At 48.7% G+C, this 27,325-nt stretch overlaps 2 protein-coding genes across 11 annotated transcripts; one reads left to right on the forward strand and one right to left on the reverse strand.

The window, feature by feature from the left end:
* Nucleotides 1-1,551: 1,551 nt before the first annotated feature.
* Nucleotides 1,552-8,443, forward strand: GCDH (glutaryl-CoA dehydrogenase). Of its 2 annotated transcripts, XM_006041557.4 has the most exons (12): nucleotides 1,552-1,728; nucleotides 1,815-1,944; nucleotides 2,035-2,070; nucleotides 2,380-2,523; nucleotides 2,700-2,762; nucleotides 3,076-3,246; nucleotides 4,005-4,134; nucleotides 4,220-4,436; nucleotides 5,225-5,328; nucleotides 5,608-5,733; nucleotides 6,011-6,171; nucleotides 7,922-8,443. In XM_006041557.4, exons 2-12 carry the CDS (start codon nucleotides 1,854-1,856, stop codon nucleotides 7,993-7,995), a joined length of 1,317 nt encoding a protein of 438 aa, XP_006041619.3. In that variant the 5' UTR covers nucleotides 1,552-1,728; nucleotides 1,815-1,853; the 3' UTR covers nucleotides 7,996-8,443. The 2 variants fall into 2 exon arrangements, with proteins under 2 accessions (XP_006041619.3, XP_045022661.1); XM_045166726.1 differs by lacking the exons at nucleotides 1,552-1,728; nucleotides 1,815-1,944; nucleotides 2,035-2,070 and adding an exon at nucleotides 2,077-2,224.
* On the reverse strand, nucleotides 7,381-24,580 carry SYCE2 (synaptonemal complex central element protein 2). Of its 9 annotated transcripts, none has more exons than XM_044948199.1 (5): nucleotides 24,426-24,580; nucleotides 23,682-23,815; nucleotides 10,490-10,664; nucleotides 9,015-9,203; nucleotides 7,381-7,674 (listed from the first exon to the last, which is right to left on the reverse strand). In XM_044948199.1, the coding sequence occupies exons 2-5, from the start codon at nucleotides 23,789-23,791 to the stop codon at nucleotides 7,627-7,629; spliced, it is 522 nt and encodes a 173-aa protein (XP_044804134.1). In that variant the 5' UTR covers nucleotides 23,792-23,815; nucleotides 24,426-24,580; the 3' UTR covers nucleotides 7,381-7,626. The 9 variants fall into 9 exon arrangements, with proteins under 9 accessions (XP_044804134.1, XP_044804133.1, XP_006041623.1 ...); XM_044948198.1 differs by having other exon boundaries at nucleotides 10,490-10,697; XM_006041561.3 differs by having other exon boundaries at nucleotides 10,490-10,700; nucleotides 24,426-24,579.
* Nucleotides 24,581-27,325: the final 2,745 nt, after the last annotated feature.

The following is a 27,325-nucleotide window of genomic DNA, read 5'->3' on the forward strand; positions in this document are numbered from 1 at the left end:
AAAAAGATAAAAGAAAAGTATGGTTTTATGTATTTAATTTTGGCTGTGCTGGGTTTTCATTGCCGTGTGGGCTTTTCTCCAGTTGCGGCGAGTGGGGCTCTTCTTTGTTGTGGTGGGTAGGCTTCTCACCGTGGCGGCCTCTCCTGTTGAGGAGCACGGGTTCTAGAGCATGCTGGCTTCAGCAGTTGCGGCGTATGTGCTTAGTAGTTGTGGTTCCCTGGACTCTAGAGCACAAGCTCAATAGTTGTGGCGCGTGTGGGGCCTAGTTGCTCTGCGCCATGTGGGGTCTTCCTGGACCAGAGATGGAACCTGTGTCTCCTGCATTGGCGGTGGACTCTTTACCACTAAGTCATCAGGGAAGCCCCTACACTTGGGCTATTTTTATCTTAAGCAAGACCATTCTGCTTTCCAGACCTCACTTTCCACAGCTGGAAAATGGACAGGTCATAGCAGGTGAGTGGCTTTCAGTCAGAGATGGTCGAGCACGATGCATCCAGATGCAAAAGCACACCACATGTATGCTCATAAAAGTGATCTCAGTAAGCATAGCCACTCACTCAGGCAGATACTCACGCTCACAAACACACACAACACATAGACAAAGTCACACCGACACATATACATATAGACAATCCCACATGCACACACACAAATAGCTAGTCACATTCTCACGAAGATAACAGCCACATTTACAAAGAAAGCCATCAAAACAGTCATGCACATCATACCACACAGACACGTGATTACACAGAATACTATTACACAAGCTTACAATTAGACAAGAAACCACAAAGACATTCAGCCACACAGAAACAGTCACAGACAGTTAGACACACAACTGCCCATAGTCAACAGCCCCACAATGTCACAGAAACAGTCAGCTCCACTCACATACAGATACATAGTCACATAGGCTCAGTCAACCGCACAGAATCACAAAGCATAGGAAATCCCATATAGTAGGGTTTCCCAGGTGGCGCTAGTGGTAAAGAACCAAGCTGCCAATGCAGGAGTCAAAGAGACGCGAGTTCGATCCCTGGGTTGAGAAGATTCCCTGGAGGAGGGCATAGCAACCCACTCCAATATTCTTGCCTGGAGAATCCCCATGGACAAAGAAGCCTGGCGGGCTACAGTCCATAGGGTCTTACAGAGTCGGATACAACTGAAGCGACTTAGCACGCACGCACATACAGTAACTTGGTTAGCAAGCTTCCTGGGACAAACTGGCAGACAGTTTGGGCTGAGATCGTCCACCTGAGCCCACCTCCTCTCACAGAACCCCATTAAAGGAGACCTCGAGATCCGGGCTCGTGATTTCTAGTACTCATTTTCTCGAGCCTCAGCTGCCTCTTTTAACTCCAGAATCTCTCTGCACTCGCCCCCTACAACTGACCAACCAAGAGCGGGCCGAGCCCCTCCTAGGGCCAATCAGAGCAGAAATACAGCAGGCCAATCGGATTGACCGGCTCGCCTTCAGCTCCGCCCCCCCGGCCCCCCTGCTTACCGGTACTTCCGCTCCTTAAAGGGGGTTAAGGTATCTCCTCTAGGCGCGCCGCTTCCACCTGCAAGGCTGCCGTAGCCCCTTTAAAAGGCAGAGCCGTGAAAGAGCACGTTCCTAGGACGAACCAATGACAAGCCCCATTTAGCCTCTGTCCCGCCCATCCCCACCGGAGGTCGAAAGTCTCGTTCTATGGCCTGTGGCCTGTGCAGTGAACCCGGAGGCTCCAGGTGAGGATTCGCGAGAGGGGCGAAGGGTGCAAAGGGCCAGGGCACTTGGTGGGAGCCGCCCTGCTCAGACGCCTCCAATTCTCCAGGTCGGCTGTGATTGTTCTGCTTGCCCGCTCGCTGCCCATATGGCCCTGAGAGGCGTCTACGCGCGGCTACTGAACCGCGGACCCGGCCTACGAGTCTTTCGTTCATGGAGCTCGGCGACAGCGCAGACCGGTCAGTGCTGGACCTGGGGTGGAATGGGGAGGGACAAACTTGAGGCTCGGGAGCTTTTTCGGGGTGATTTTTCCCGTCCTATGTTTGCAGAGAAAGGCGAGAAGACCCAGAGTCGATCGGCCAAGCGTAAGGACCCCTGGTTGTGCCGTGCGTCTGCGCCCCTCGTCCAACAGTCCCCTCGTCCAACTGTCTGTCTGTCCCCGATGGGTTCTGTCCCAGAATCCGAGGGCTGCCCAGGCGGGGAGGCAGGGCCGTGGCCAGGGCCAGAGGCGCTGAGGCAGTGAGTTTCCCCAGAAAGACCTCTTTGCCAGTCCTGTCTGCAGCCGACATTAGTTGAGGGTTGAGGGGTGGGGCTGAGGATTCTCGGGGAGAGGAGGGCGTGGTGGTCGGGTGGACAGGGCTGAGTAGAGTCCCACTCCCTCCAACCCCGCCCAGCTTCGCGGCCTGAGTTTGACTGGAGGGACCCCCTGTTGCTGGAGGAGCAGCTGACAGCAGATGAGATCCTCATCAGGGACACCTTCCGCACCTACTGCCAGGAGCGCCTCATGCCCCGCATCCTGCTGGCCAATCGCAACGAAGGTGCTCAGGCAGGCGGGTGGGCACTCTGGAGCTCCCACTGCCACCTGAACCTGCACCCTCCATCATGCACACCAGCTCTGCCTGCTCTGGCTGGGCTTTAGAGCACCTCTGGCTCTGGGCTAGTGCTCCAGAGGGCTAAGGCTGGGCCTGAAGTTGGGGCATCTATCCCTTTGCAGTTTTTCACCGGGAGATCATCTCAGAGATGGGGGAGCTCGGTATGCTGGGCCCCACAATCCAAGGTAAGGACACATTTCTCTCCATACTCTGCAGCCTTCCACTGTGTCTTGAAAAGCCCCTTTCTTTCCCTGAGCCTAGTTTCCCAGTCTGCAAAGAGAGGCTGTTAAGTCTCTGAAGCGGCTGTGGGGATGAAATTAATAAACCCTCAAGCTAGAGCCAGCTTGGTGCCCTCTCCTTGGATGCTCCTATGGGGCTCTGTCTCTTGGGCAACAGGAATCACTGGTCTCAAGTGGGCAGGGCTTTGTTCCACATTGTTCTATTTCTCTCCCCTCCCCACCCAACCCTGGCCCATTCCACCCCCCCCCACCCCCCCAGGGTATAGCTGTGCTGGAGTCTCATCGGTGGCCTACGGGCTCCTGGCCCGAGAGCTGGAGCGAGTGGACAGCGGCTACAGGTCAGCAATGAGTGTCCAGTCTTCCCTTGTCATGTACCCTATCTATGCGTATGGCAGCGAGGAGCAGAAGCAGAAGTACCTGCCCCGGCTGGGTGAGTAGCCGCCTGGGGAGCCTGGTGGACAGAAGATAGTCCCAGTGATCTGAAATGCAGGGCCAGGGCTGTCGCTCAGGCCTGCTTTGTGTTCTCACCTCTAAGGGTATTGCCAATGGCCGCTCAGGCCCCCTGCCAGACCCTGGACCCCACCCCACATCTGATTCTCCTAGGTCTCTCTTGACTCTGCCCCTTTCTCACCACCATTATATCCCCTGTGATTTGCTTTCTCTGCTCCCCATTGCAGCCCAAAGTTTAGAGTCTAACTTTAAACTTTAAAAGTTTAAAGTCTAACTTTAAACTTTAAAAGTTTAAAGTCTTAACTTCCCAACTGGATCCACAAGACCCCACGTGGGCAGGCCTCTGCTGACCTTTCCAGCTCATCTCTGACTATCCCCTTGACTGCTCCTTTGCAGTTGGACTCAGCAGCTTGGAATTCTCAGTTGTGCCCCTGGACTTTTGCACATCCTGGTCTCACTGCCAGGACTGCTCTTCTGCATACCTCTTCCTGCTTAACTCCTTTTCAGTGCCCTTCAAGACAGTTTAGCCAACCCCTTCCCCACTCCTGTTTGGACCTCCCCCCATTATGGCATTGTGACTATGACCTGGGTGAAATATCTGTTCCCCCCACCACCTGGGAGTGCCGTAAGGGCAGGGCCAGGTCTGTCTTGGCCTGGCTCAGTGGAAAGGCCCGCAGTTTTCAGTAGAGGGATTGGATGGGGGACCGGCAGCCTCATGATCTCATCTCATGCCTGCAGCCAAGGGGGAGCTGCTGGGCTGCTTTGGGCTCACAGAGCCCAACCACGGGAGTGACCCTAGTGGCATGGAGACCAGAGCCCGCCACAACCCATCCAGCAGGAGCTACATCCTCAACGGGTCCAAGACCTGGTGAGGCGGGAGCCTGGGGTCCTCAGGCAGGTGGGCAGGGGCAGTGGGTGATGGCCAGACCCCTCACTACCTGTCCCGCCTCCAGGATCACCAACTCGCCTGTGGCCGACTTGCTGATAGTATGGGCTCGGTGTGAGGATAGCTGCATTCGGGGCTTCCTGCTGGAGAAGGGGATGCGGGGCCTCTCAACCCCCAGGATTGAGGGCAAGTTCTCTCTGCGGGCATCATCCACAGGGATGATTATTATGGATGATGTGGAGGTGCCAGAGGAGAATGTGCTGCCCGGGGTGTCTGGTCTGGCGGTAAGCAGCAGCCACCTTGGGAACTGATAGCAAGTCACCTGCTGCTTCTCTTTTCTTGGGCAGGCCCCTTGCGAGGGACCCAGCTGGGGAAGAGATACCCATGGAGCCAAACAGTAGTGACTTGGAGAGGCCCTGCCTGGCTCACTGATGTGTGCTGAAACTGCCCCCCTCTCCTTTTTAATTTTTAGCTGTGCTGGGTGTTCGTTTTTTGTCTAATTGCAGTGAGCGGGGGCTACTCTCTAGTTGCGGTGTGTAGGCTTCTGTAGTTGTGGTGCCCGGGTTCTAGAGCACAGTTCAACAGTTGCACACTGGCTTGTTGCTCTGTGGCATGTGGGATCTTCCTGGACCAGAGAGCAAACCTGTATCTCCTGCATTGGCAGGTGGATTCTTTACCACTGAGCCACAAGGGAAACCCAAAACCGCCCCATTTTGGTGACCATCTTACTCAAGCTGGCTTGGCCTGGGACGCATAGAGGCCTGAACCAACTTAATTCTGCTTGCATGGGCATCTTCCTGTCTCTTTACCTCAGACCCTAGATCTGAGCCTCCTGTCCAGATCTTGGACTGGGGAGAACTGTATGAAAACCAAGAGTGAGTAGGCAAGAAGCGAAACCCTATGTGCATTGTTGGCTCTGATGCCAAAGCCATGTGTGACTTCAACAGTCGTCCTGAGTCTCCCTGGTTGACACTGACTGCGTATCAGGGGTGTCTGGGGAGGGGGCACTTAATAGTTCTCTACAGGTTCTCTCATCTGTTGGTGGGGCTGAGGCCCTGTCTCAACCCTACAGGGTCCCTTCGGCTGCCTAAACAACGCCCGCTATGGCATCACATGGGGTGTGCTTGGAGCCGCTGAGTTCTGTTTGCACACGGCCCGGCAGTACACTCTGGACAGGTGTGTGGGGGCTACATGACAACGCCCAGGGGTGTGGGGCGGGAGGCTCGGGCTCCATCACTTACCCCTCCACCCTTGGCGCCCAGCCACCAGACCTAAGTTCCCTGCTCTGTGAATTGGCCGAAGAAGTCCTTCTGAGCAAAGAGGGGCTCAGTCAACAGCAGGGCCAGGGTGAGCTGAGTGGGGACACAGCTCACTCTGGGGCAGCCTGGAAAGGCCCTAGGATAGGTCTGGGGGGTGCCTTCCTCTGTAAGATTTGCCTTGACCTTGCCTGCATAGGATCCAGTTTGGTGTCCCACTGGCCAAGAACCAACTGATTCAGAAAAAGCTGGCGGACATGCTCACTGAGATCACATTGGGCCTTCATGCCTGCCTGCAGCTCGGCCGCTTGAAGGATCAAGACAAGTAGGGGCTCTGTGTGTGGGAAGGGGCAGGCAGCTATGGCAGGAGGACCCAGTGCCTCTTCCAGGCGTGGTGGTTGGGCCTTGGAGAGAGGACCTTCCTGCCTGGTGGCCCCTGGGGACCCCGCCCTGCCTACCTCTCTCTCACCGGGAGCCATGTCCGCTGCTGTGATGTAACCCTTCTCCCGGCTGGCTTTGCCTGGGGGGTAGGGATGCCTGGGTGCCCAGAGCAGGGTCAGCTCTTTGTAACCCAGTGTTTGTGACGTCTGTGCTGTTTCCAGGGCCGCCCCGGAAATGGTCTCTTTGCTGAAGAGGAATAACTGTGGGAAGGCCCTGGACATTGCTCGCCAGGCCCGAGACATGCTGGGGGGGAATGGGATTTCTGATGAGTATCACGTGATCCGGCATGTCATGAACCTGGAGTCTGTGAACACCTATGAAGGTGGGGGCTGGACTCCTGGGGTGTGGGGGGGGAGGTTCACAGTGGCCTCACATCTGGGAAAGGGGACAGCAAGGAGGGGCAGGGGCAGCAGGCTCAGCTCCTGCTGTCAGCTGTTTGGCACCAGTTGGCAGCATGATGTGGGCAAGTCCCCCCCTTGGTCCCGCATCTGGAGTGGCCCACAGGGGGACCATGGAAATACACACTCCCAGTCCTTTCCCCCGTCATGCTCGAGGAGGGATGTTCCCAAGCCCGCTTACGGCTTCCTCGGGCATCCCCAAATGGTACAACACCCAGTGGGCTGGCGAATTCAAGGAGGTAAGTGTGCAGCTACGCACAGGAATCAGCACTCCATTTTACATGCGAAAAAGAAAAACGGTAAATCATTGGCAGGCTGTGGTGTTTGCACCTGGTAACTGGTTGTGACTCCCGTGGGGCCAAGAACCCCTTGCCTCGTAGGAAGACAGACATAGAAAAAGATAATTAAAAAGAAAAAAGGTGTGGGGACTTCCCTGATGGCCCCGTAGTTAGGACTTGGCGTGTCCACTGCGGTGGCCTGGGTTTAGTCCTTGGCTGGGGAACAAAGATCCCACAAGCCAAGGTGTGGATGAAAAAAAGAAGAGAGATGTGTAATTCTAGTGTGAGCCACGCAGACTAGAGGGAGCTGTAACAGGACTCAGTCTCTGAGGGAGAAAGTGGAACCATATGAAGCCTTGAGGGAGGTGTAGTTCCCTGGGCAGAGACGGAAGTAGCGTCCAGTGCTGTCTGAGTGGGGCATTCCAGACGGCAAAAGGGAGGGGTCGGGGATTCTACAGGCATGACAGGGACCCTGAGGACAAGCTGAGGGGACCTCCGGGTAGTTTTATGCAGGGGAGGGGCGGGATCAGATTTGCACTTTAGGAAGAAAAGAGAATTATTTTGCTCCATAAAAGGGAGGGCATAGTCTCCGGTTTCTGCCTTGGGAAGCTAAGGAAGAACAGATGAGAACATGGAGGGCTGTAGAGTGTTCCCTTTGTGGATGTGGGATGGGATGTGGGATGTGTGGCTTGGGGCAGTGGCTCCAGGATGAGGGGGGCAGGGATCAGCTGGGACAGGCAATTAATTGTCCGATGTTTGCTTTCCTGTCCCTCCTTCGGGTAAGAAAGGGCCTGATCCATTTCCCGCAGAGCTCATTAGCTCTTTCTACCTCTGCGGAAAGAAAGCATGGCTGGGTTGAAAATCAAACATTTAATCAACTGTGGGGTTGGGGTGGGGTGAATCTGGGAGAGTACCAAAGCTGGGCCCGTGGTGGGGGCTGGACTTGCTGTGCTTTGAGGCCTGGCACAAAGAGCCTCGGTTGGGTTTTGTTTGTTTTTGCCAAAGAAGCATTGCAGAACTCTGAAAAACAATTTTCTCAGCATGGCCCAAACGGTGGCCTTCCTTGGTGGCTGTCACTAAGAGTGACTCTCCTGGTAGCTGTCAGCATTCGCCATCTTTGTGAATCTGTTCTTCTTCCAGAGTAGTAGCCTGTGGGGGGACAGGAAGATTGACTTTAAAAGCAATTTGTGCAGGATTTCCCTGGTGGGCCAGTGGTTAGGACTCTGCGCTTCCACTGCAAGGGACACAGTCAGGGAATTAAGATCCCTGGTTGGGGAACTAAGATCCCACATGCCATGTGGCACATCCAAAATAAATAAGCAAAATTAAAAAAATAAAATAAAGGGAAATTGTGAGCTGTTCAGACTGCAAACTGACTCTGCATTTATTTGTCCAGGTACTCATGATATCCATGCTCTGATCCTCGGAAGGGCTATCACAGGGATCCAGGCGTTCGTGGCCAGCAAGTGAACCCACTTCACCTGGGAGCCCAGATGGCACCAAACCCCTCTCCAGGGAGACACAGGGCTTGGAGCTTAGTTGGAGAGGTGGCAGATGGAGCCAGTTCTTCTGGTGGGAAGTGAGAGACACTGATTTTTAAATATCAAAATTTCCCTTTTGAAGTCATTCAGATGTGTTCCCTAAAGAGAAGATGGGACTTTCTGTACTGAGTGTCTCAATCCAGTTTTGACCATGGACAGGCATGGACTCTACCTGCCTTGGAACAGAGGCTCCTCGACAGGGGAGCAGGGAAGCAACTTGTGAGACCCACCAGTGTCTAAGTGAACTGCTCCATCCACACGGCAAGCATTCACTCTGCACCCTCTGACCCTCCCATCTGGGGGCAAGTGCCTTACGCTGGACGCTGGAGCAGAATGAGGGGTAAAGAGAGAGAATAATAAAGAGTGTGCATGTCTGACCCCACCGTGTTGGATCACATTTTCTGGTAACCAGTAACAGGAAAAAGGAACACGTGAAAGGGCTGTGAGGCATATTGGGACCCAGCAGGGATTTCCCCAGCCCAGAAGTGATCTGGGCCATGTCGGAGTCTTGGGCTTGGCTGTAATAAATAAACCCAGGTGGGCACTGCCAGGGCTCGGGGCTGAGAGCAAAGGGGACTTTGTCCTTTTTGTCACCCACCACAGAGTGGACACACAGTGTAGGAAATAACAGTCTGGCTTTAGTTCGGACACACCACGTACAGGCGCGTGGGGCCATGCGTAGGGTGGCCAGAGCACTGGGGCCTTTGCAGACAGTGGCTCCTGTGGGGTTTAGGGCCTGGCGATACTAAAATCCTTGCTCTCTGTTGATATTTACTTTAAAACTTTTTTTTTTTTCTGGCCATACCTCATGGCATGTGGGATCTTAGTTTCCTCACCAGGGACTGAACCCGTGCCCCCTGCATTGGGATCATGGAGTCTTAACCATTGGACAGCCAGGGAAGTCCCTGCTGACATTTACTTTCATTTTAGCCCCTACAACTCTCATACCTCAGGCTGGACACAAAGGTCTTTGTACACAGTTTCCACGGTGTGGCACACTTGTTTGAGCTCTGTTTCCAGGTGACTGATCTTTGCCATCTTTTGGGTGAACTCTTGGAGCTTTTCCTGGATGATCTTGTTGTGGTGATTATAAATCTGATACATCCTCTCCTCGAGCTTCTCTGTCAGGTCTGAAACCTTTGAAAGAATAAGAGATGCTCTTAGAAAATCAAACAAGAGGCGTCAAGAGACATTTTTTCTGACTGGCTCTTTAGGATTTCTGCAGTTTATCTTATAAAAGTGGTAAAAACAACTCTGGTGACTGGCAGTGAAAAGGCCTATGTTAAATTTTTCTTTTTTTTTATGAGAAATATTTTCAACTTGATTCATCTTCAAAAAGTGATTAAAAACATGATTCAAGACACAGTAAAAGTTTATGTCAAACAAAGTAGAAGAATGCGACTTTACATATATATATTACATATATGTATTATATTATTATATATTACATATATAATTATATATTATATAATCTATAATTATATATTTGTGATTATAACTATAATTATAATTATATAATTGATATATAATATATAATTCTATAATATATATAAAATTTATATATAACATAATTATATAGTTATATTAAATTATACATATATAATTATGTAATATATAATTATATATTACTTATAATATATATATGTATTAGTGTAACCTTATCCCAGATCATTTTTCTTTTTAAAAAGAAAGGTGCAAAATTATGTATATAATTTTGCTCAGCCAGGTTAGGAGGTAAGTATCTAGAACAGAGACTAGAGGAAAACATGCAACAAAGTGGCCTCTGGGTGATGGTATCATCTGAATATTTTTATCTTTTTTTTCCTGCTATGTTATATTTTTCTCTAAATTTGCTATATACCAGGTAGGTAGGAATGCGGCTGAGGGAGGAAGTCAGCCTGTCATTGAGAGATGATGTGTGGAATTCACAAGTTGTCTGACTTACAGGACACATTCTGAAGAAGCATCGGGGACAACTATTAATAACAGACCTGAACATAATATTAGGTTTTGTTAGACATAAGCCCCAGGCATGCTCAGGGACTTTCACTTTCCCAAATCATGTGACTTCTGGAGGACAAGTGGGTGTGATAACTCAGGTTATGCCTCAGTCCCCTCCTGCCACAGCCATTAGCCCAGCATGAAGGTAAGGGGCTAGTCTGTGATACAGGTGAATCTTGGCTTCTCATCCTGGCTCTCTCACTCAGGCAAATCATTTCCAAACCTTACTTTGCCCGTCTGCAATATGGTCCAAGCTCTTCTCTGCAGGATTGCTCTAAGGGTGAAATCAGGTGCCATACACAAACTGTCTAGAACATGTGGGGAACATGACAGCAGTTCATTGCCTCCCCCTTTATGTTTCACATAAGGAACACCCCCTCCCTTTCCCTGGGCTTCTGCAGTATGTGGGGGGAATCAGTCACCTTGATCTTGAGGCTGTCTCTGAAGTTGGTCATGAGGGCATGGTCCTTCTGTCTGCTCTCGTTGATGTTTTCTATCAGCTCCTGGGCCCTCTTCTTCAGCATGTCGATGCTCGAGTCCAGAGAGGAAAAGTAGGGTCCTGACTTTCCTTCCAGCATCATCAGCTGGCGGTTGGCACTGGAGGTGGCGACAGAGGGGCTAGAAACCTGACTTCTGAAAGTATAGGAAACTTGAGATCAGCACCAAACTTTCCTGAAAGTGGCTGATCTGAATTAGCCCTGTGGTGGGAGGAGAACCTGCATCTCGTGTTTCCTGTTGGTGACACTTGTTTATTTCATTCACACCCCCTCCCCTCCCCTGCCCCTGAGGGGAAGGGACAGCTTAAGAGTCGGCCTACCAATGCAGGGGGACATGGGTTCAATCCCTGCTCTGAGAGGATTCCACGTTCTGTGGAGCAACTAAGCCTGTGCACCACAACTACTGAGCCTGGGCTCTAGAGCCCATGCACACAACAACTGAAGCCCACACACACTAGAGCCTGAGCTCCGCAACAAGAGAAGCCACCAAGATAAGTCCTTGAACCACAGCTAGAAAGTAGCCCTCCCTCTCCACAGTTAGAGAAAGCCTGTGCACAGCAACCAAGACCCAGTGTAGCCAAAAATAATTTAATAAAAACATTAAAAAAATACCCCCAGAAGAGTTTGTTCCACATTGTGTGTGCTAAGTCACTTCAGTCATGTCTGACTCTTTGCGACCCATGGACTGTAGCCTGCCAGGCTCCTCTGTCCATGGGATTCTCCAGGCAAGAATACTGGAGTGGGTTGCCACGCCCTCCTCTAGAGGATCTTCCTGACCCAGGGATCCAGCTCATGTCTCTACGTCTCTTTCATTGGCAGGCAAGTTCTTCACCACTAGTGCCACTTAGGAGGTAGTACTAGTACTGTACATGTGACTATAATTATGCAATTCGACTAAATGCATAGTTAGTGAAATGGTGAAAAAAGGTCAGCTGTCTAAAAAAGCTAAATAGAATGAACAAAGGTGAACCTAATAAAATACAACTATTAAATCAAGTGTGGGCAAAACGATATATCAGGGCCAAGAGCAGAAAAATTTATAAGTATTTTGCATACAGATTGCTTTGTCAAGGCCTGTAAGTTTTTGCTCTGCTTTAGAAAAACAAAAGTGGGGGACTTCCCTGGTGGCCCAGTGTTTTTAAGACTCGGTGCTCCCAATGCGCATTGCTGGGTTTGTTCCCTGGTCAGGGAACTATTGATAGATCCCACATGCTGCAACGAAAGATTCTGAGAGCCACAACTAAGACCTGGCACAGTTAAAAGAAAAGACGGTAAAAGAAATAAAAACACAAAAGTGGAAATTGTCGGTAATGCATATGAATGAGGTTTATGCAAAAAAAAAAAAAGTTGTGATCTGATCAACAGATCCATTGGTGTTTTAAATTAAGATAAAATGTTTAAAGGGCTTCCCTGGTGGCCCAGTAATTAAGAATCAGTTTGGCAATGCTGGGGAACACCAGTTTGATCACATATGTTGTCAAACAACTAAGCCTGAGGGCCACAACTATTGAGCCTGTGCTCTAGAGTCCAAGAGCTGCAACTATGGAGGCCCGTGCACCCTAGAGCCGGTGCTCTGCTACAAAAGAAGCCACTGCAATGGGAAACCCACACACCACAACTAGAGAGTAGCCCCTACTCACTGCAACTAGAGAAAGCCTTCATGCAGCAATGAAGACCCACCACGGCCAAAAAATAAATAAATCTTTTTTTTAAAGAAAGATAAAGGGTTTAAGGTAAGATGCTTTTCTTTTTGTGGCCATTTTTTTTGTTTTCTCTGCCCTGCCCCATGCTAAGGTACCCGCTTCATCTTGCTGCACCTTCACAACCACACTCTGGTGTCTGTCCCCATTGTCTTTACCTCATCGCTGAGGACACAGGCTCAGCACGACTGTGTCACTTTCTCAGGATCCCTAGTCTGTGCAGAGCTGGGTGTGGCACCCAGCTGGCCTGACCCCCAGCCTGGGCCGTTTCCTCCGAAGTTCTCGTTTTCCTTCTCACCCTGAGGTGCTTCCAGCTCTGAATGGCTGAGACTCGGAGGTGCCAACACAGCAGCTCTTCCACACACCAGTTCACACACAACCATAAAGCCATGACCGCAAGCCAGGCACAGCTACTGAGAAAAACACATCTTCATTTTTGGATGCTTCCGCCACACAAATATTTTTCTTGGCTTTTCTCCAACTGCTTGAGCTCTTTCTTCTGGCTCAGGATACAACCACAGGGAAACTTGAGTGCATGACAGCCAGGGTGGCCAGGCTCTCATTGACACAGAAGTCCTCAGGCCTGAGACTGTGTCCCCTGGCTGTGTCCTGGTTCTCATGTTCTCCTTACCAGATGGGTTTTTTGTCCTTGGGCCTTTGCACTTGTTCTCTGACAGTGAGACCTAGCCTAGGCTACTACCTCGTTTGTTTTTAAAATTTTTTTATTTTTGGCTGTGCTCTTTGCTGCTGCACGTACTTTCTCTAGCTGCAATGACCAGGGGCTACTCTCTAGTTGTGGTGTGTGGGTTTCCCATTGTGGTGGCTTCTCTTATTGCAGAACACAAGCTCTAGGCACTCGGGCTTCAACACTTGTGGTATGTGGGCTCAGTAGTTGTGGCACATGGGCTGAGTTGTTCCCTGACATGTGGGATCTTCCTGGACCAGGGATTGAACCCGTGTCCCCTGCGTTGGCACGCAGATTCTTAACCACTGAGGTACCAGGGAAGCCCCTGATGCCTCTTTTGAAGCGCCGCCTATGACCCCGTGCCTATCTCTACCACTGTGCGCTTGTCTCTGATGCCGCTCTTATCTCCCCATTTATCTCTGCATTCCCAGCATCCAGCACATTTTGAGTCCTCCACTCATACGAGTGAACAAACGAGTGAATGAAGGACACTGATCTAGTCCTCCCTATTCTGGCATTACACAGCGCATGCAAGTTCATCTGCCTGCAGAGCCAGACGCTTGTGTTCAGAGCATCTGTCACAGATGCTCTGTGTTCAGGCACACCCGAGAAGGTGTGCCTCTGATCAAGGCAGATATTTTATAGCAAAACCTTACTGATAGAAAACAAAGACCAACTAAAGGCTCCCTGGGGCATCCCTGTAAAAAAAGGTTTTGCTGTCCTCTTGACCTGCCTCTCATGGGAAGAATAGTAATAGTGCATCGAATAAATGAATGAGTGATTAGGAAGGGCTTTTATTACCATCCACACTCCCATGTTTCCCAAACTTACCCCCAACCCACGCCTCTCCTCTGAGCTCCCAGTAAGGTACCTGACTACCCCTAGGCCCTCTCCACTTGGCTGTTCCAGAGGCATTTCAAACTTCTCCAAATTTGCACACCAACTCAAAGTTGTCCACCCTCCTCCTGTCATTGAAGAACACCAAAAGTCACCTGGTACCCAAGCCAGAAACTTGGCAGCCACCCTGGAGCCTGGCTTCTCTCTGTCCTTCCAAATCCCCTCACAAAATCAGACTTCTCTGGTGGTCAGATGGTTAAGAATCTGCCAATGCAGGGGACATGACTTTGACCCCTGGTTCTGGAAGATCTTACATGCCATGGGGCAACTAAGCTCCTGCGCCTCAACTACTGAAGCCCACATACCCTAGAGCCTGTGATCCACAACAAGAGAAGCCACAGCTCCACACCAACAGTAGCCCTTGCTCACTGCAACTAGAGAAAGCCTGCATGAAGCACCGAAGACCCAGTGCAGCCATAAATAAATACATAAAATTTCTTAAAAACGAAAAGATTAAAAAAAAAAAAAACCCAACAGAAACAAATCCCATCACAAAATCAGACTAGCCTGGTGCTCCAGTGCCTAAGAATCTGCCTGCCAATGCAGGGGACAAGGGTTTGATCCCTGGAAGATCCCTCCTGCCCTAGGGCAACAAAGCCCCAGGGCCACAACTACTGAATCCGCTCACCTAAAGCCCATGCTCCAACACAGGAGAAGGCCAAGCACAAGAGTAGCCTCTGCTATCCACAACTAGAGAAAGCCTGTGTGAAGCAACAAAGACCCAGCACAACCTAAAATAAACTAATTTAAAAAGAATCCTGTCACAAAATCCTTTCATTTCCACCTCCTAATTTCTCCCAAATCTATCATCTCTTTCCCACCAACCATTTGCAACCCTATACCTACTGTTCCTACTTGGGCCTTAGGGCCCTTTGAACCACAATCAGAAATCCCATTTCTGCTCCACAGCCTACAAGACACCCCCGCCTCCCACCCCCAGCTGCAGGATCAAGTAAATTCCCTAGTACAGCACACAAGGCTTTCCAGGGCTGTGGAAAGGCCTCCATCTTCTCTTTTCACCCTCCACTCCCAGCAATTTGGAACCTTCCACAATTTCACCAAATCCATTAGCCTTTGCCTGAAATGACTTTTCTTTTCTGTCAACTTCATGATACAGCATTCAGAGCACCCCTACCTCACCATCACTTACTAATCACAACACTGCCAGTTTGTACGCTCAATTCCCTCCAGGCGCCCTATGCACTCTGGGCAGAGAGTGCATTGTATTCATTCCAGAGGCATCACCACTGTTTCCTGAACACCTAAATGAAAGAATAACCATCTGAGACGGATGTAACATTCTTGCTCTTAAGGCACTTTGTACCCGCAGTTGCTTTGTTGTCCCCACTGTATAAGGGCTCTGAAATTAAAATCAATGAGAGAACCAGGTGTTTCTTTTTTGTGTCATTGCTCATGACCTGCTTGAGCTGCTAACTGTTCAAAGTCGCTCCTTTCTCAGGCTCAAGGGATGAAGCTGGAACCCGTCTCCGTGGCAGCTACACAAATGGTGAAAAATCACTTGAAATCGGCTCATTCAAATTTCGTGGTGGGACAAAGGCCTGCATCAGATGTCTGCAGAGAGCATCTTGATTTTCCCCAACCTCCCCTTTGGGGTTTTATTCCTTTCCATTTCATTTTTCTTAATACTCAGCAGCTGCATATTAATCAGGACGCTAATGAATCATAGGCTTCTCTGGGCCTGCATTCACCAATTAACTTTAATAAACAAAACACACCGTGTCCTCTCCACTGGCTTCCCTGGTTCTCAGGCCTGCTTCTGTTGCCCAACCCTGGATGGAGGCCAGGGACTGGAAGTGGGCCCAACAGAGCAGGCTGCCTGCGCTCAGGGTGGGGCAGTGGGGGGCAGGGGTGGGGGTTGTGAACACATCCCTATGCTCATCTATGATGGTCTGTCCTAAGGAGTCCCTAATTCAGCTTTGAGGATTAGGACCTAGTTTCCGAGCAGGGCCCACGCTGGCAGGAGGCCCAGGAACGGTGGAGGAAATGGGTCTAAGCAAAGAGACCATCTGTTCGCTCCAGGTAAAGCTGTGATTGGCAGGCGTGAGAGCCAGAGCCCCCTGCTGGTGGGGGCCCTCCCTCCACGGGCCTCTAACAGATACACAAGTAAACAATTCGCCAGCCACTTACGACCACCGCAGGCGGTGGTCCCGGGAGGGGAGGTGAGCTAATCAAACATTCAAGGAGGAACACAACAGCATCTCTGGCACTTTGGCAAAATGATGTTTTGCTGAAGCACAGCCAGGAAAGGGGAAGGTTTGATTGAAGCTGCAGAGCCCACTCCTTTCACCCTCTGCTCATCTCTCGTGAAATGTGTTCACATTTTAATCATGTCACTGACAGTCTGCTGAGGGATCTGTTAACTGGCCCTTACGTTGGTTCTAATCCATGTTTCTCAACCCAAAGCTCTTTTAGAACTCCTCAAAGTCTCAATGATTTGCAATTGTCTGTGTCTCCTCACCACTTAGATCACCATCTAAACATACTATTTGCAGGAAGGTGTTATCAAACAAACTAGTTCTCTTTCTTTTTTCTGGTCTCCAATAAATAGCACACACTTGGAAACCATTCCACACTGTGCTCTGTTTTACAACTGAGGCCTCTGGGAGGCAAGAGGAAGCTGGCTTTCTGCCTACAGTCCTCAGCGGCCCTGTCCTGAGCCTCATTCTATTCCCAGGTGAGCTCCTTCATGGAAACAGTGACTCCCACAGCGCCATCTCTCTGGCCCCCGGCCCCACCCATCCTGAGTGCTCGGTCAGAAAGTCCAACCCTGTCCTAGACTTATTCATGCGTGTGTCTCTCAGTTCAGTTCAGTCGCTAGTCATGTCCGACTCTGTGACTCTATGGACTGCAGCACACCAGGCCTCCCTGTCCATCACTAACTCCTGGAGCTTGCTCAAACTCATGTCCATCCAGTCGGTGATGCCATCCAACCATCTCATCCTCTGTCATCCCCTTCTCCTCCAGCTTTCAATCTTTCCCAGCATCAGGGTCTTTTCAAATCAGTCAGTTCTTCGCATCAGGTGGCCAAATTATTGGAGTTTCAGCTTCAGCATCAGTCCTTCCAATGAATATTCAGGAATGATTTCCTTTAGGATGGACTGGTTGGATCTCCTTGCAGTCCAAGGGACTCTCAAGAGTCTTCTCCAACACCACAGTTCAAAAGCATCAATTCTTCTGCGCTCAGCTTTCTTTATAGTTCAACTCTCACATCCACACATGACTACTTGTAAAACCATTAACTTTGACTAGATGGACCTTTGTTGGCAAAGTAATGTCTCTGCTTTTTTATATGCTGTCTAGGCTGGTCATAGCTTTTCTTCCAAGGAGCAAGTGTCTTAATTTCATGGCTGCAGTCACCATCTGCAGTGATCTTGGAGCCCAAAAAGATAAAGTCTCTCACTGTTTCTATTGATTCTCCATCTATTTGTCATAAACTGATGGGACTGGATACCATGACCTTAGTTTTCTGAATGTTGAGTTTTAAACCAACTTTTTGACTCTCCTCTTTCACTTTGATCAAGAGGCTCTTTAGTTCTTCTTTGCCTTCTGCCACAAGGGTGGTATCATCTGCATATCTGAGGTTATTGATATTTCTCCCAGCAATCCTGATTCTAAGATTGTGTATGTCTCTGGCCACTTCAAACTCAGCAAGGGCAGAATGCAACTCGTGCCTCTGCCAGTTGGAAACCAAACCACCTCGAGCCAGAAAGCAGGCAGCCCTTTCTGTGCTGGTAAGCATTTAGCAACTGGCTCTCTAGAGGCAGGGGAAACCTTGATTTGTAGTATTCAACTTTCATGGTGCACAGACTCCCACTATAGCCAATTTCAAGATACCAACATGAAGTCGCTAAATGCCAGGCTGGGAAGAGAGTGTAGAACTGGCTCCTGCTGGTAGGAGCGAGCTCCAGGCTCTAGCACACTGCAGCTGGGAGACCTCGTCAGCTCATCCCTTTTCTCATGCCTCAATAAATGAACCGCCCCCCCCCACCCCACTCAATTTTCTCTCCATCTGCCCTGCTAGACATCCTGCAGAAGCCTCCCACCTATCTCCCAGGTCCACTCCCACCCCCTCCCACCCATTCTTCACAGAACAGCTGGTGTCTTTTTATAACAGGAACCTGAGCATGTCACTTCTCTGATTTCAGCCATTCCCCACCTTGGTATCTACCTAACAGAAACAAAAACTTATACATGGATATTCACAGCAGCCTTATTCACAAGAACCAAAGAACAGAAACAATCTAAATTTCCAACAGCTGATGAGTGGATAAATAAAATGTGGTACATCCATAGTTTAGAATATTATTCAGCTATATAGAGGAATGAAGTTCTGATACATGTTACAACATGGATGAATCCTGAAGACATTATGCTCGGTGAAAGAAGCCAGTCACAAAGGATCACACAATTGTATGATTTCATTTATATGAAATATCCAGCAGAGGCAAATTGTAGAGATAGAAAGTAGAATTGTTGCCAGGGACTAGGAAGGACATGGGCTTGCCAGGTGGCACTAGTGGTAAAGAACCCGCCTGCCAATACAGGAGACATAGGAGATGCAGGTTCAATCCATGTTTCAGGAAGATCTCTTGGAGGAGAACATGGCAACCCACTCCAGTATAATTGCCTGGAGAATCCCATGGACAGAGGAGCCTGATGGGCTACAGTCCATGGGGTCGCAAAGAGTCAGACATGACTGAATGAACACACACATGCATGATTACAGAGGATATGTTTTCCCAGCAACCTGACCTCTTTCATGTCAGTGCTTGTTCAATAAATGCCTTTTTTTATCAGATGGAAGCACTGAGAATGTATGAGCCTGTCTGTCCAATGTAACCAGGGTATCACTATCACCAATCACGAAGCCTGACACACTGGCCTTCCCTGTCCCTATCTCAGAGACTTGCAGCTCCCTCTGCTTGGAATGTATGGGCCTCTGGACGCCTCCTGGCTGGCTCCTCCTTATGTGACCTCCTTAGAGATCAACTATTCCAAACTCCCTATCACTCTAGTTGCTCCTTCTCAGTTTTGTTTCTTTACAGCACTTGCCACCAATTGAAATGACATTAAAAAAATTATCTTTTAGAAAGTTCAGTTCAGTTGCTCAGTCATGTCCAACTCTTTGCAACCTTATGGACTGCAGCATGCCAGGCTTCCCTGTTCATCACCAACTCCCTGAGCTTGCTCAGGCTCATGTTCATTGAGTTGGTGATGCCATCCAACCATCTCATCCTCCGTTATCCCCTTCTCCTCTTGCCTTCAATCTTTCCCAGCATCAGGGTCTTTTCCAGTGAGTCAGTTCTTCACATCAGGTGGCCAAAGTACTGGAGCTTCAGCTCCAGCATCAGTCCTTCCAATAAATATTCAGGGTTGATTTCCTTTAGAACTGACTAGTTTGATCTCCTTTCTGTCCAAGGGACTCTCAAGAGTCTTCTCCAGCACCACAGTTTGAAAGCATCAATTCTTTGGTGCTCAGCCTTCTTTATGGTCCAACTCTCACATCCATATGTGACTACAGGAAAAACTATAGCTCTGACTACACGGATCTTTGTCAGCAAGGTGATGTCTCTTTTTAATATGCTGTCTAGGTTGGTCATAGCTTTTCTTCTTTTAATATGCTGTCTAGGTTGGTCATGACTTTTAGAAAGTCAGCTTGGCAATAGACTCAACATAGTCAACACAATATTGAAGAAGAATGAAAGTGGGAGGACTGATGCTACTTGATGTGATACCAGTGAAAGAATATAAAATAGACCAGTGGAACAGACTAGAGCCCAGAAATAGACCCACACACGTGTAGTCAACTTATCTTTGACAAAGGAACAAAGAAAATTCAGCGGAGAGGAGAATCTTTTCAACAAATGGAGTTGTAACAATTAGACATACACATGCAAAAAAAGTGAAGTTAGACACAGATCTTGCACCTTTCACAAAAATTTTCTCAAAACAGATATCATAGCCCTAAACGTAAAACTATGGCAGAAAGTGAAGAAGAACTAAAGAGTCTCTTGATGAAAGTGAAAGAGGAGAGTGAAAAAGTTGACTTAAAACTCAACATTCAGGAAACTAAGATCATGGCATCTGGTCCCATCACTTCATGGCAAATGGGGAAACAATGGAAACAGTGACAGACTATTTTTGGGGGCTCCAAAATCACTGCAGATGGTGACTGCAGCCATGAAATTAAAAGACACTTGCTCCTTGGAAGAAAAGCTATGACCAACCTAGACGGCACATTCAAAAGCAGAGACATCACTTTGCCAACAAAGTTCCATCTAGTCAAAGTTATGGTTTTTCCAGTAGTCATGTATGGATGTGAGAGTTGGGCTATAAAGAAAGCTGAGCGCAGAAGAATTGATGCTTTTGAACTGTGGTGTTGGAGAAGACTCTTGAGGGTCCCTTGGACTGCAAGGAGATCCAACCAGTCCATCCTAAAGGAAATCATTCCTGAATATTCATTGGAAGGACTGATGTTGAAGCTGAAACTCCAATACTTTGGCCACGTGATGTGAAGAACTGACTCATTTGAAAAGACCCTGATGCTGGGAACGACTGAAGGTGGGAGGAGAAGGGGACGACAGAGGATGAGATGGTTGGATGGCATCACCGACTGGATGGACATGAGTTTGAGCAAGCTCCAGGAGTTGGGGATGGACAGGGAAGCCTGGCATGCTGCAGTCCATGGGGTCACAAAGAGTCGGACACTACTGAGTGACTGAACTGAACTGAAATGTAAAACACAAAACTATAAAACTCCTATAAGACATCATAGGGGAAAATATAAGTGACTTTGGCATTGGTGGTGACTTCTTAGACACAATATCAAAACAAAGAATTGGTAAATTGGACTTCATTAAAATTTAATACTTCTACTCTGTAAAAGACACCATTAAGAGAATGAAAAGACCCGTCACAGACTGGGGCAAATCTTTAAAGAACACAAACCTGGAGCTTCCCTGGTGGCTCAGTGGTAAAGAATTGCCTGCCAGTGCAGGAGACATAGGTTTGATCCCTGGTCTGGGAAGATTCCACATGCCTTGGGGCAACTAAGCCTGTACACCACAACTACTGAGCCCACATGCTGTAACTACTGAAGTCTGCACGCCCTCAAGCCCATGCTCCACACCAAGAGAAGTCACCACAATGAGAAGCCTGGGCACCACAACTAGAGAAAAGCCCACAGAGCAAATATGACCCAGCATAACCTAAATAAATAAATAAATAAATAACATTATTTTTTAAAGACAAAAAATAAGACTTAAAAAAAAAACCCTGCAAATCTGATAAAGGCCTGACATCCAAAATATTCAAAGAACTCATGAAACTCAGCAATAAACAAATAATCAAAAAAAAAAAAAGAAAGAAACATCCAATTTAAAAACAGTCAAAGATCTGGACACCATACCAAAAGTTGTGCAGATGTCAAATAAGCATATGGAAAGATGTTTAACTTCATACTTCATAATGAAGTTTCAAATCAACATAACAATGCTACCACCATTAGAATGGGGAAACCTAAAACACTGACAACACCAAATGCTGGTGAGGATGTAGAACAACAGGAACACTCATTCACTGAAAACAGGAATGCAAAATGGTTCAGCCACTTTGGAAGACATTTTGGCCGTTTCTTTCAAAACTAAAAATATTCTTACCATATGATCTAGCAATTGTGCTCCTTGGTATTTACCCAAAGGAGTTGAAAATTTACATCTACACAAAACCTGCACACAAATGTTTACTGTAACTACATAAACAACTAAATTGATAAAACTTGGAAGCATAACTGCTGAAACTTAAAAGCAACCAAGATGTCGTTCAATAGGTGAAAAGAAGTCAGCTCCAAGAGAGTAGGAATTCTGATTTGTTCACTATTGTATCCTCAGCATCTAAAACAGGGTTTGGGAAAAGGAGACCCTTGATAAATATCTGGTGAATAAATGTGCAAGACAAGAATGTCTTTTTAAAGTAATCTGTAACACTGCTCTTTTTCTTGCTCCAAAATCACAATTTCTGTTAGTTTTATCTTCTTAAATCTAGCCAAAATTTGACTACTTCTCATCACCTCCATGGATCTACCCTAGGTGAAGTCACAGTCATTTTGCACCTAAATTATTCCAGTTGCCTTATCACTGGCCTCCCTGCTTTCAATCCAGCCTTTGATAATCTATTCTCTACTCAGCAGCCAGAGGAAGGCTTTTAAAACTTTAGTCCAATGGACTATGGTGGTTTAGTCACTATGTCCGACTCTTGTGACCCCATGGACTGTAGCCTGCCAGGGTCCTCTATCCATGGGATTCTCCAAGCAAAAATACTGGAGTGGGTTGCCATTTCCTTCTCCAGGGATCTTCCTGACCCAGGAATCGAACCCCAGGCCCCAGGTCTCCTGGACTGCAGGCAGATTCTTTACTGATTGAGCTACAAGAGAAGCCCAGTGGACTACACTTCGTAAAAGGGCCAGACAGGAACACTTCCATTTTGCAGGCCATATGGTCTGGGTAGCTTCTGGAGAAGCAGCCCTGTCCTAATAAAAGTTTATTAACAATAATCCTGGAACTTCCCTGGTGGTCCAGTGGTTAAGACTCCATGCTTCCATTGTAGGAGGCTCAGGTCCCATCCCTGGTCAGGGAACTAAGATCCCACACGCCACAGCCCATTCCCCCTCGCCAAAAAAAAAAAAAAAAAAAAAAAACGCCTCACCCTGCAGTAGTCAATTCCTGTCGCTCCTCTAATTCCACATCTTTTCATGGGTAACTATCACCCAAAGTCCCATCACCTGTCTAACTGTATCTCTTATTATTTCCCTCTTACCCATGCTTGCTGCAGCACAATCCTCCCTTAGGGCCTTTGCAGCTGCTGTTTCTTGGCCTGGAATGTAGTCCTCCCTACCCTCATGGTTCTCTTATCATCTCCTCCATGAAGCCTTCCCTGAGCCTCTAATCTAAACTGGCCATCTGCCACACTCTCCCTATTTTTTTCCCCAGAACACTCAGCATCCCCTGACTACCATATATTTCTGAGTTTATAGACTTTATCCTAGAATGTCAGCTCAATGCTATTGATACCGTGAAGGGCCCTGTGGGGCTCCTGGGCTTAAGACCTTTCTGTGGCCCCTGTTTCTTTTGATTACAGGAAACAACATTCACTCAGCCTCCATGCTTCCCTGAGTTCCAATGGGCTGATTCAAACAGTTGTTAGGGAAAGGAAGGGATGGGAGACCTGGGAGAAACAGTCAAAAGTAGCCTTGGGCCAAAGTCCTATTTCCCCACCAGGGGATATACACAATATCTTTGAGCTATTTCTGCAGATACTGATATCCCTTCCAGGTAGAAGAAGCTGATGATTAATGATGGTAGGCTGCCCACAAACTGGTAGACCCCAGATCAGCTGGACTTGAAGGTTGATGCTGACTCCTACTTCCCTCACCATCACCCCCTCAGAACAATGCAAGCCTGTCATTACATTGATCCGCATCACCTACCCTGACCACAAACCCTGTCTATAAGACCTTCCCCCAGGAGGGGGGGGGGGGCAGAGTTCTTGAGGTGCTAATCTACTGTGTTCCCTCTTTGTCTGGCAAAGAAATTTCTCCTCCATAACTCTCTGTATTTCTGTTCAGCATCAGTGCACAGAGCCAAGATTTTGGCATCACTGTGTCTCCAGTGTTTCCATCCCAGGCACATGGGAGATTGTGGACGAGTATGTGCAACAAATGCACCAAGAGCAGACAATGGAAGGGTCTGGAAGAAGAAAAGGGTAAATGAGGGACTCAAGGGTCTGTTTGGGTCCGATAGACCGGGTTCTTCCTCACCTAGCTGGCCCTTGACAAGCCTCCTCATCGCGGGTCTCCTCACCCTGCTGCTGTTCCTGGTTCTCCCCCAGCAGCTGTGGCTCCTGGTCCTTGAACTCTACGTGGGGCATGTCCACCTGTGAGCACAGCTAGCGCTTGAGAGGTCAAAGGAGGGAGGGAGGGGAGGAAGTGGTCAGGTCCCCCTCCTCCCTCCCCTTCAACCCTGAGCACCTCTGGGTGCTGCTGCGGCATGCTGTGGACCTGCAGGAGAGATGGGCGGGGCTGGGATGGGCACCACGAGGACGGGGGCGTGGACCGGGGGGACCCTGTGCCTGGAGCACAGGAGGACTGAGGTGGGGAGACCTGGAGGGGACGGGGTGAGGCCTGGGTCTCCTGCTGGGGTGCTAGGGTGCCTGGGCTCCTAATTGGTGTGTAAGTCGGCTCGAGTCCTTCGAGGAGAGAGAAGTAGGAGAAAAAGAAGAGAAACGGGTGCGGTGCGTGGGTGTCTGAGTCTTTCTCTACCCTACTCCTGACACGCGCCATGGGTGGAAGTAGGTCCTTCTGGCCAGGGCTGTCAGCGCGTCAGTCACACGGTTAGTCAGAGCCCGGGAGGTCAGTCAGGAAATCGGGGCCCAGCCGGGCGAGGAGCGGCCTGTATGGCAGGAGACAAGCGGCCGGCCTCGGGTTCGTCGGGGAAGCCCAAGATCGCTGCCGTTCCCTGCCTGTCAGCCCGCCGCCCGCGCGAAGGAAATAAGTGCAGCGTACTCCCTGTCGCTCCATTCCGTCTTTTCCCGCCTTCTCGTTCGTGCCCTCTGCGCAACGCTGGCTCCGCCCCCTGAACGCTCCGCCCCCACGCATGCGTAGCGGCGCGAACCTTGGGCCCTGCCTCTTTTAGCGAACTTGCGCGCGCAGCGCGGCCGGAGCGGCCGTTAAGTGTCGGTTGGGCTGTCCAGGCGCTGCGCGCGCAGCCCGCACAGTCGGGAAGAGCCGGTGGTTCGCGCGCAGAAGGCACAGCCGGGAAGAGCCGGTGGTTTCTGTGCTCGCGTGTGCGCATGTGTGAGGAGGCACCAGGGCACAAGGTGAGCGGCGGAATACCTTGCACCATGTGTTCATTCGTATGTTTCAGTTCATTTTTCATCTGCTCAGCCCAAAGAAATCTTGCCAATAAAAAATTCTGACTTTTGCTGTCATTTGATTACGACCTACTGCCCTTTCTGAAAAAAGCTGATGTAATTACCACCTTGAATCAGTTATCTGCGCTCCAAAACCAGAAGCTCCTTGAAATGGCGTCGCTGGCCCTGACAGAGTTGAGCCCATACCCTTCAATGATAGTAAGAATAATGAATAGTGGCAACAGTAGTCATAATTGGCACACGAGGAGAAAATATTTAAGAACTTGTATCCAGTATCTACAAAGACCTCTTGGAAGTCAGTAAGGCAGAAAAAATAAAGGGGGCGGCGGGAGGGGGACAGACGATTTGAAACGGTGTGTGCAAAGGCCCGGAGGTGTTTGAGGAGCAGTCGTGCCTGGTGGGGAGAGCAGGGATTGGCGGAAGCAGTGGGTGAAGGATGAAGAGTTTGGTAGGGGCTGGGCTGAGTCAAGGTCAAGGTTTGGGACTTTGTCCTGATTGGAGAGATGGGTGTTTCTTATGCTTTCTATCATATATGCTTCACCCTCACTTGTTTTTACTTTTTACATGGCTTCTACCCCTCCCTTCATTTTTGTATTTATGTCAGTGTCCACGAGGGGAAGACAGCTGGAATCCACCCCCTCTCCCCCAACTCCCAAACACACACACATGCTCAGCCCTTCTGTTCAGGGCTCTGTCCCTGGCCACACACTACAGCACACCCCCCTTTACACCTATGTTCTGGAAAGCCCTAGGGGTTTGAATCTGGGCTGTCTCTTAACCAATAACAGGGGTGATCATTAAACTGCCACTCACTCACAGAACTCATCTTTGTCTATTACCAAGGTGAAATAGTCAAAAACACAAGACCATTTGTAAGGGTTTCAGGGGTAAACATCTGGAACACACAGAGTTTAATGAACAGTAGCTAACATTAGTATCTTGTAGCAGAGCTACAATATGTTATATCTTCCTGCAGCATCAGATTTGAAGATTCCAGGATTATCTAAGGAGAAAAATCTCAGACTTAACTTCTAAACATGCACACACATGTGCACACAAACATAAGGACCAAATCAAGACAAAGGCAACACAGGGACTTCCCTGGTGGTCCGGTGGCTGAGATTCCGAGCTTCCACTTCAGGGGACACGGGTTTGACCCCTGGTTGGGGAACTAACATCCTGCATGCGGCCAAAAATTAAGAAAACAAAACAAAGGCAACACAGAAGGTGCAGGATGATTTTTATGGTGCACAGTTTGTGTAACTTTTTTGAAAACATGCAAAATGAAACCATGTCTTGTTAAAGTAACATGTAAATAGCAAAAGTTTAAAAGCACAAGAGAGTAATAAATACGATTCAGGAGGGGGCAATCTTAGTGGGGCGGGGGGCAAAACAAACTAGAACAAGCTCCTAAGGGTCTTTAAAACATTAGTCACAGAGATCTAAGTGAAAGATCCAGTGCAAATATCTGTTCAGATTCAAAAGAACTAGGGGTGGATTCTTGGGTATTTATTATGCTTTGTATTATATATGTTTCATCCTCACTAACCTTTATTTTTTACATGGCTTCTACTCTTCCCTCCATTTCTGTATTTATCTGTTCATCCACAGATAACACAGTGTCAGCTCTTAAAAGGCAGGGACCTGAAACAACTTTGCCCACTGCTGGCACTTAAAAGAGATGCACCTTTATTGAATGAAGAAATATTTTTCTGTATGACTGGATTATTTTCTTTGAAATAAAAGATTTGAGTGAGGAGCCCTTGTAAGATTGGTACCCACAGGCCCTGAGACCAAAGAGAACCCAGCTGACTGCTAACTGCACTGGGCATAAAAGTGACCTCATGGTTACATAAAAAGCTGTCCATGTTTCCCAAGTGTGCTGCTCTGGGGTGGGTGACAAGATTGCTGGGATTTCCAGGCCTAGTGGCACATCAGATCTTAGTTCCCTAACTAGGGATCTAACCTGCACCCCCTGCACTGGAAGCTTGAAGTCTTAACCACTGGACCACCAGGGAATTCCCGGGGTTTGCTTTGAAATAGTTTCACAGAAACAGGTGTGCTCACTAGTCAGTGTGAGTGGTAGGCTCGTGGAACTTTATCCTATTCACTCATGTTTCTATTCTGGGCTCATGTGAAATCCTTACGAGGTTGGTTTTTTTTTTTTTTTAAGAGTAGCTTTTTAGGGGGAAGACAAAGGGATGAATTCGTGTAACACAGGAGACTTTTAGGGAAGTGAAATTTATGAAACATTAGGATATCATAATATAGGTCATCAGGCGTTTGTGCTCAGTCACTATCATGTCTGACTGTGACCCTTTGGACTGTAGCCCGCAAGGCTCCTCTGCAGGAGATTTCTCCAGGCAAGAATACTGGAGTGGGTTGCCATTTCCTCCTCCAGGGGATCTTCCTGACCCAAGGATCGAACCTGCATTGGCAAGAAAATGGATTCTTTACCAATAAGCCACCAGGGAAGCCCACATGTCAGCATACATTTATCCAAAGCCACATACAACATGGGGAGTCAACCGA

Source organism: Bubalus bubalis, chromosome 9 (genome assembly GCF_019923935.1).
Source record: "Bubalus bubalis isolate 160015118507 breed Murrah chromosome 9, NDDB_SH_1, whole genome shotgun sequence".
NCBI lineage: Eukaryota > Metazoa > Chordata > Mammalia > Artiodactyla > Bovidae > Bubalus > Bubalus bubalis.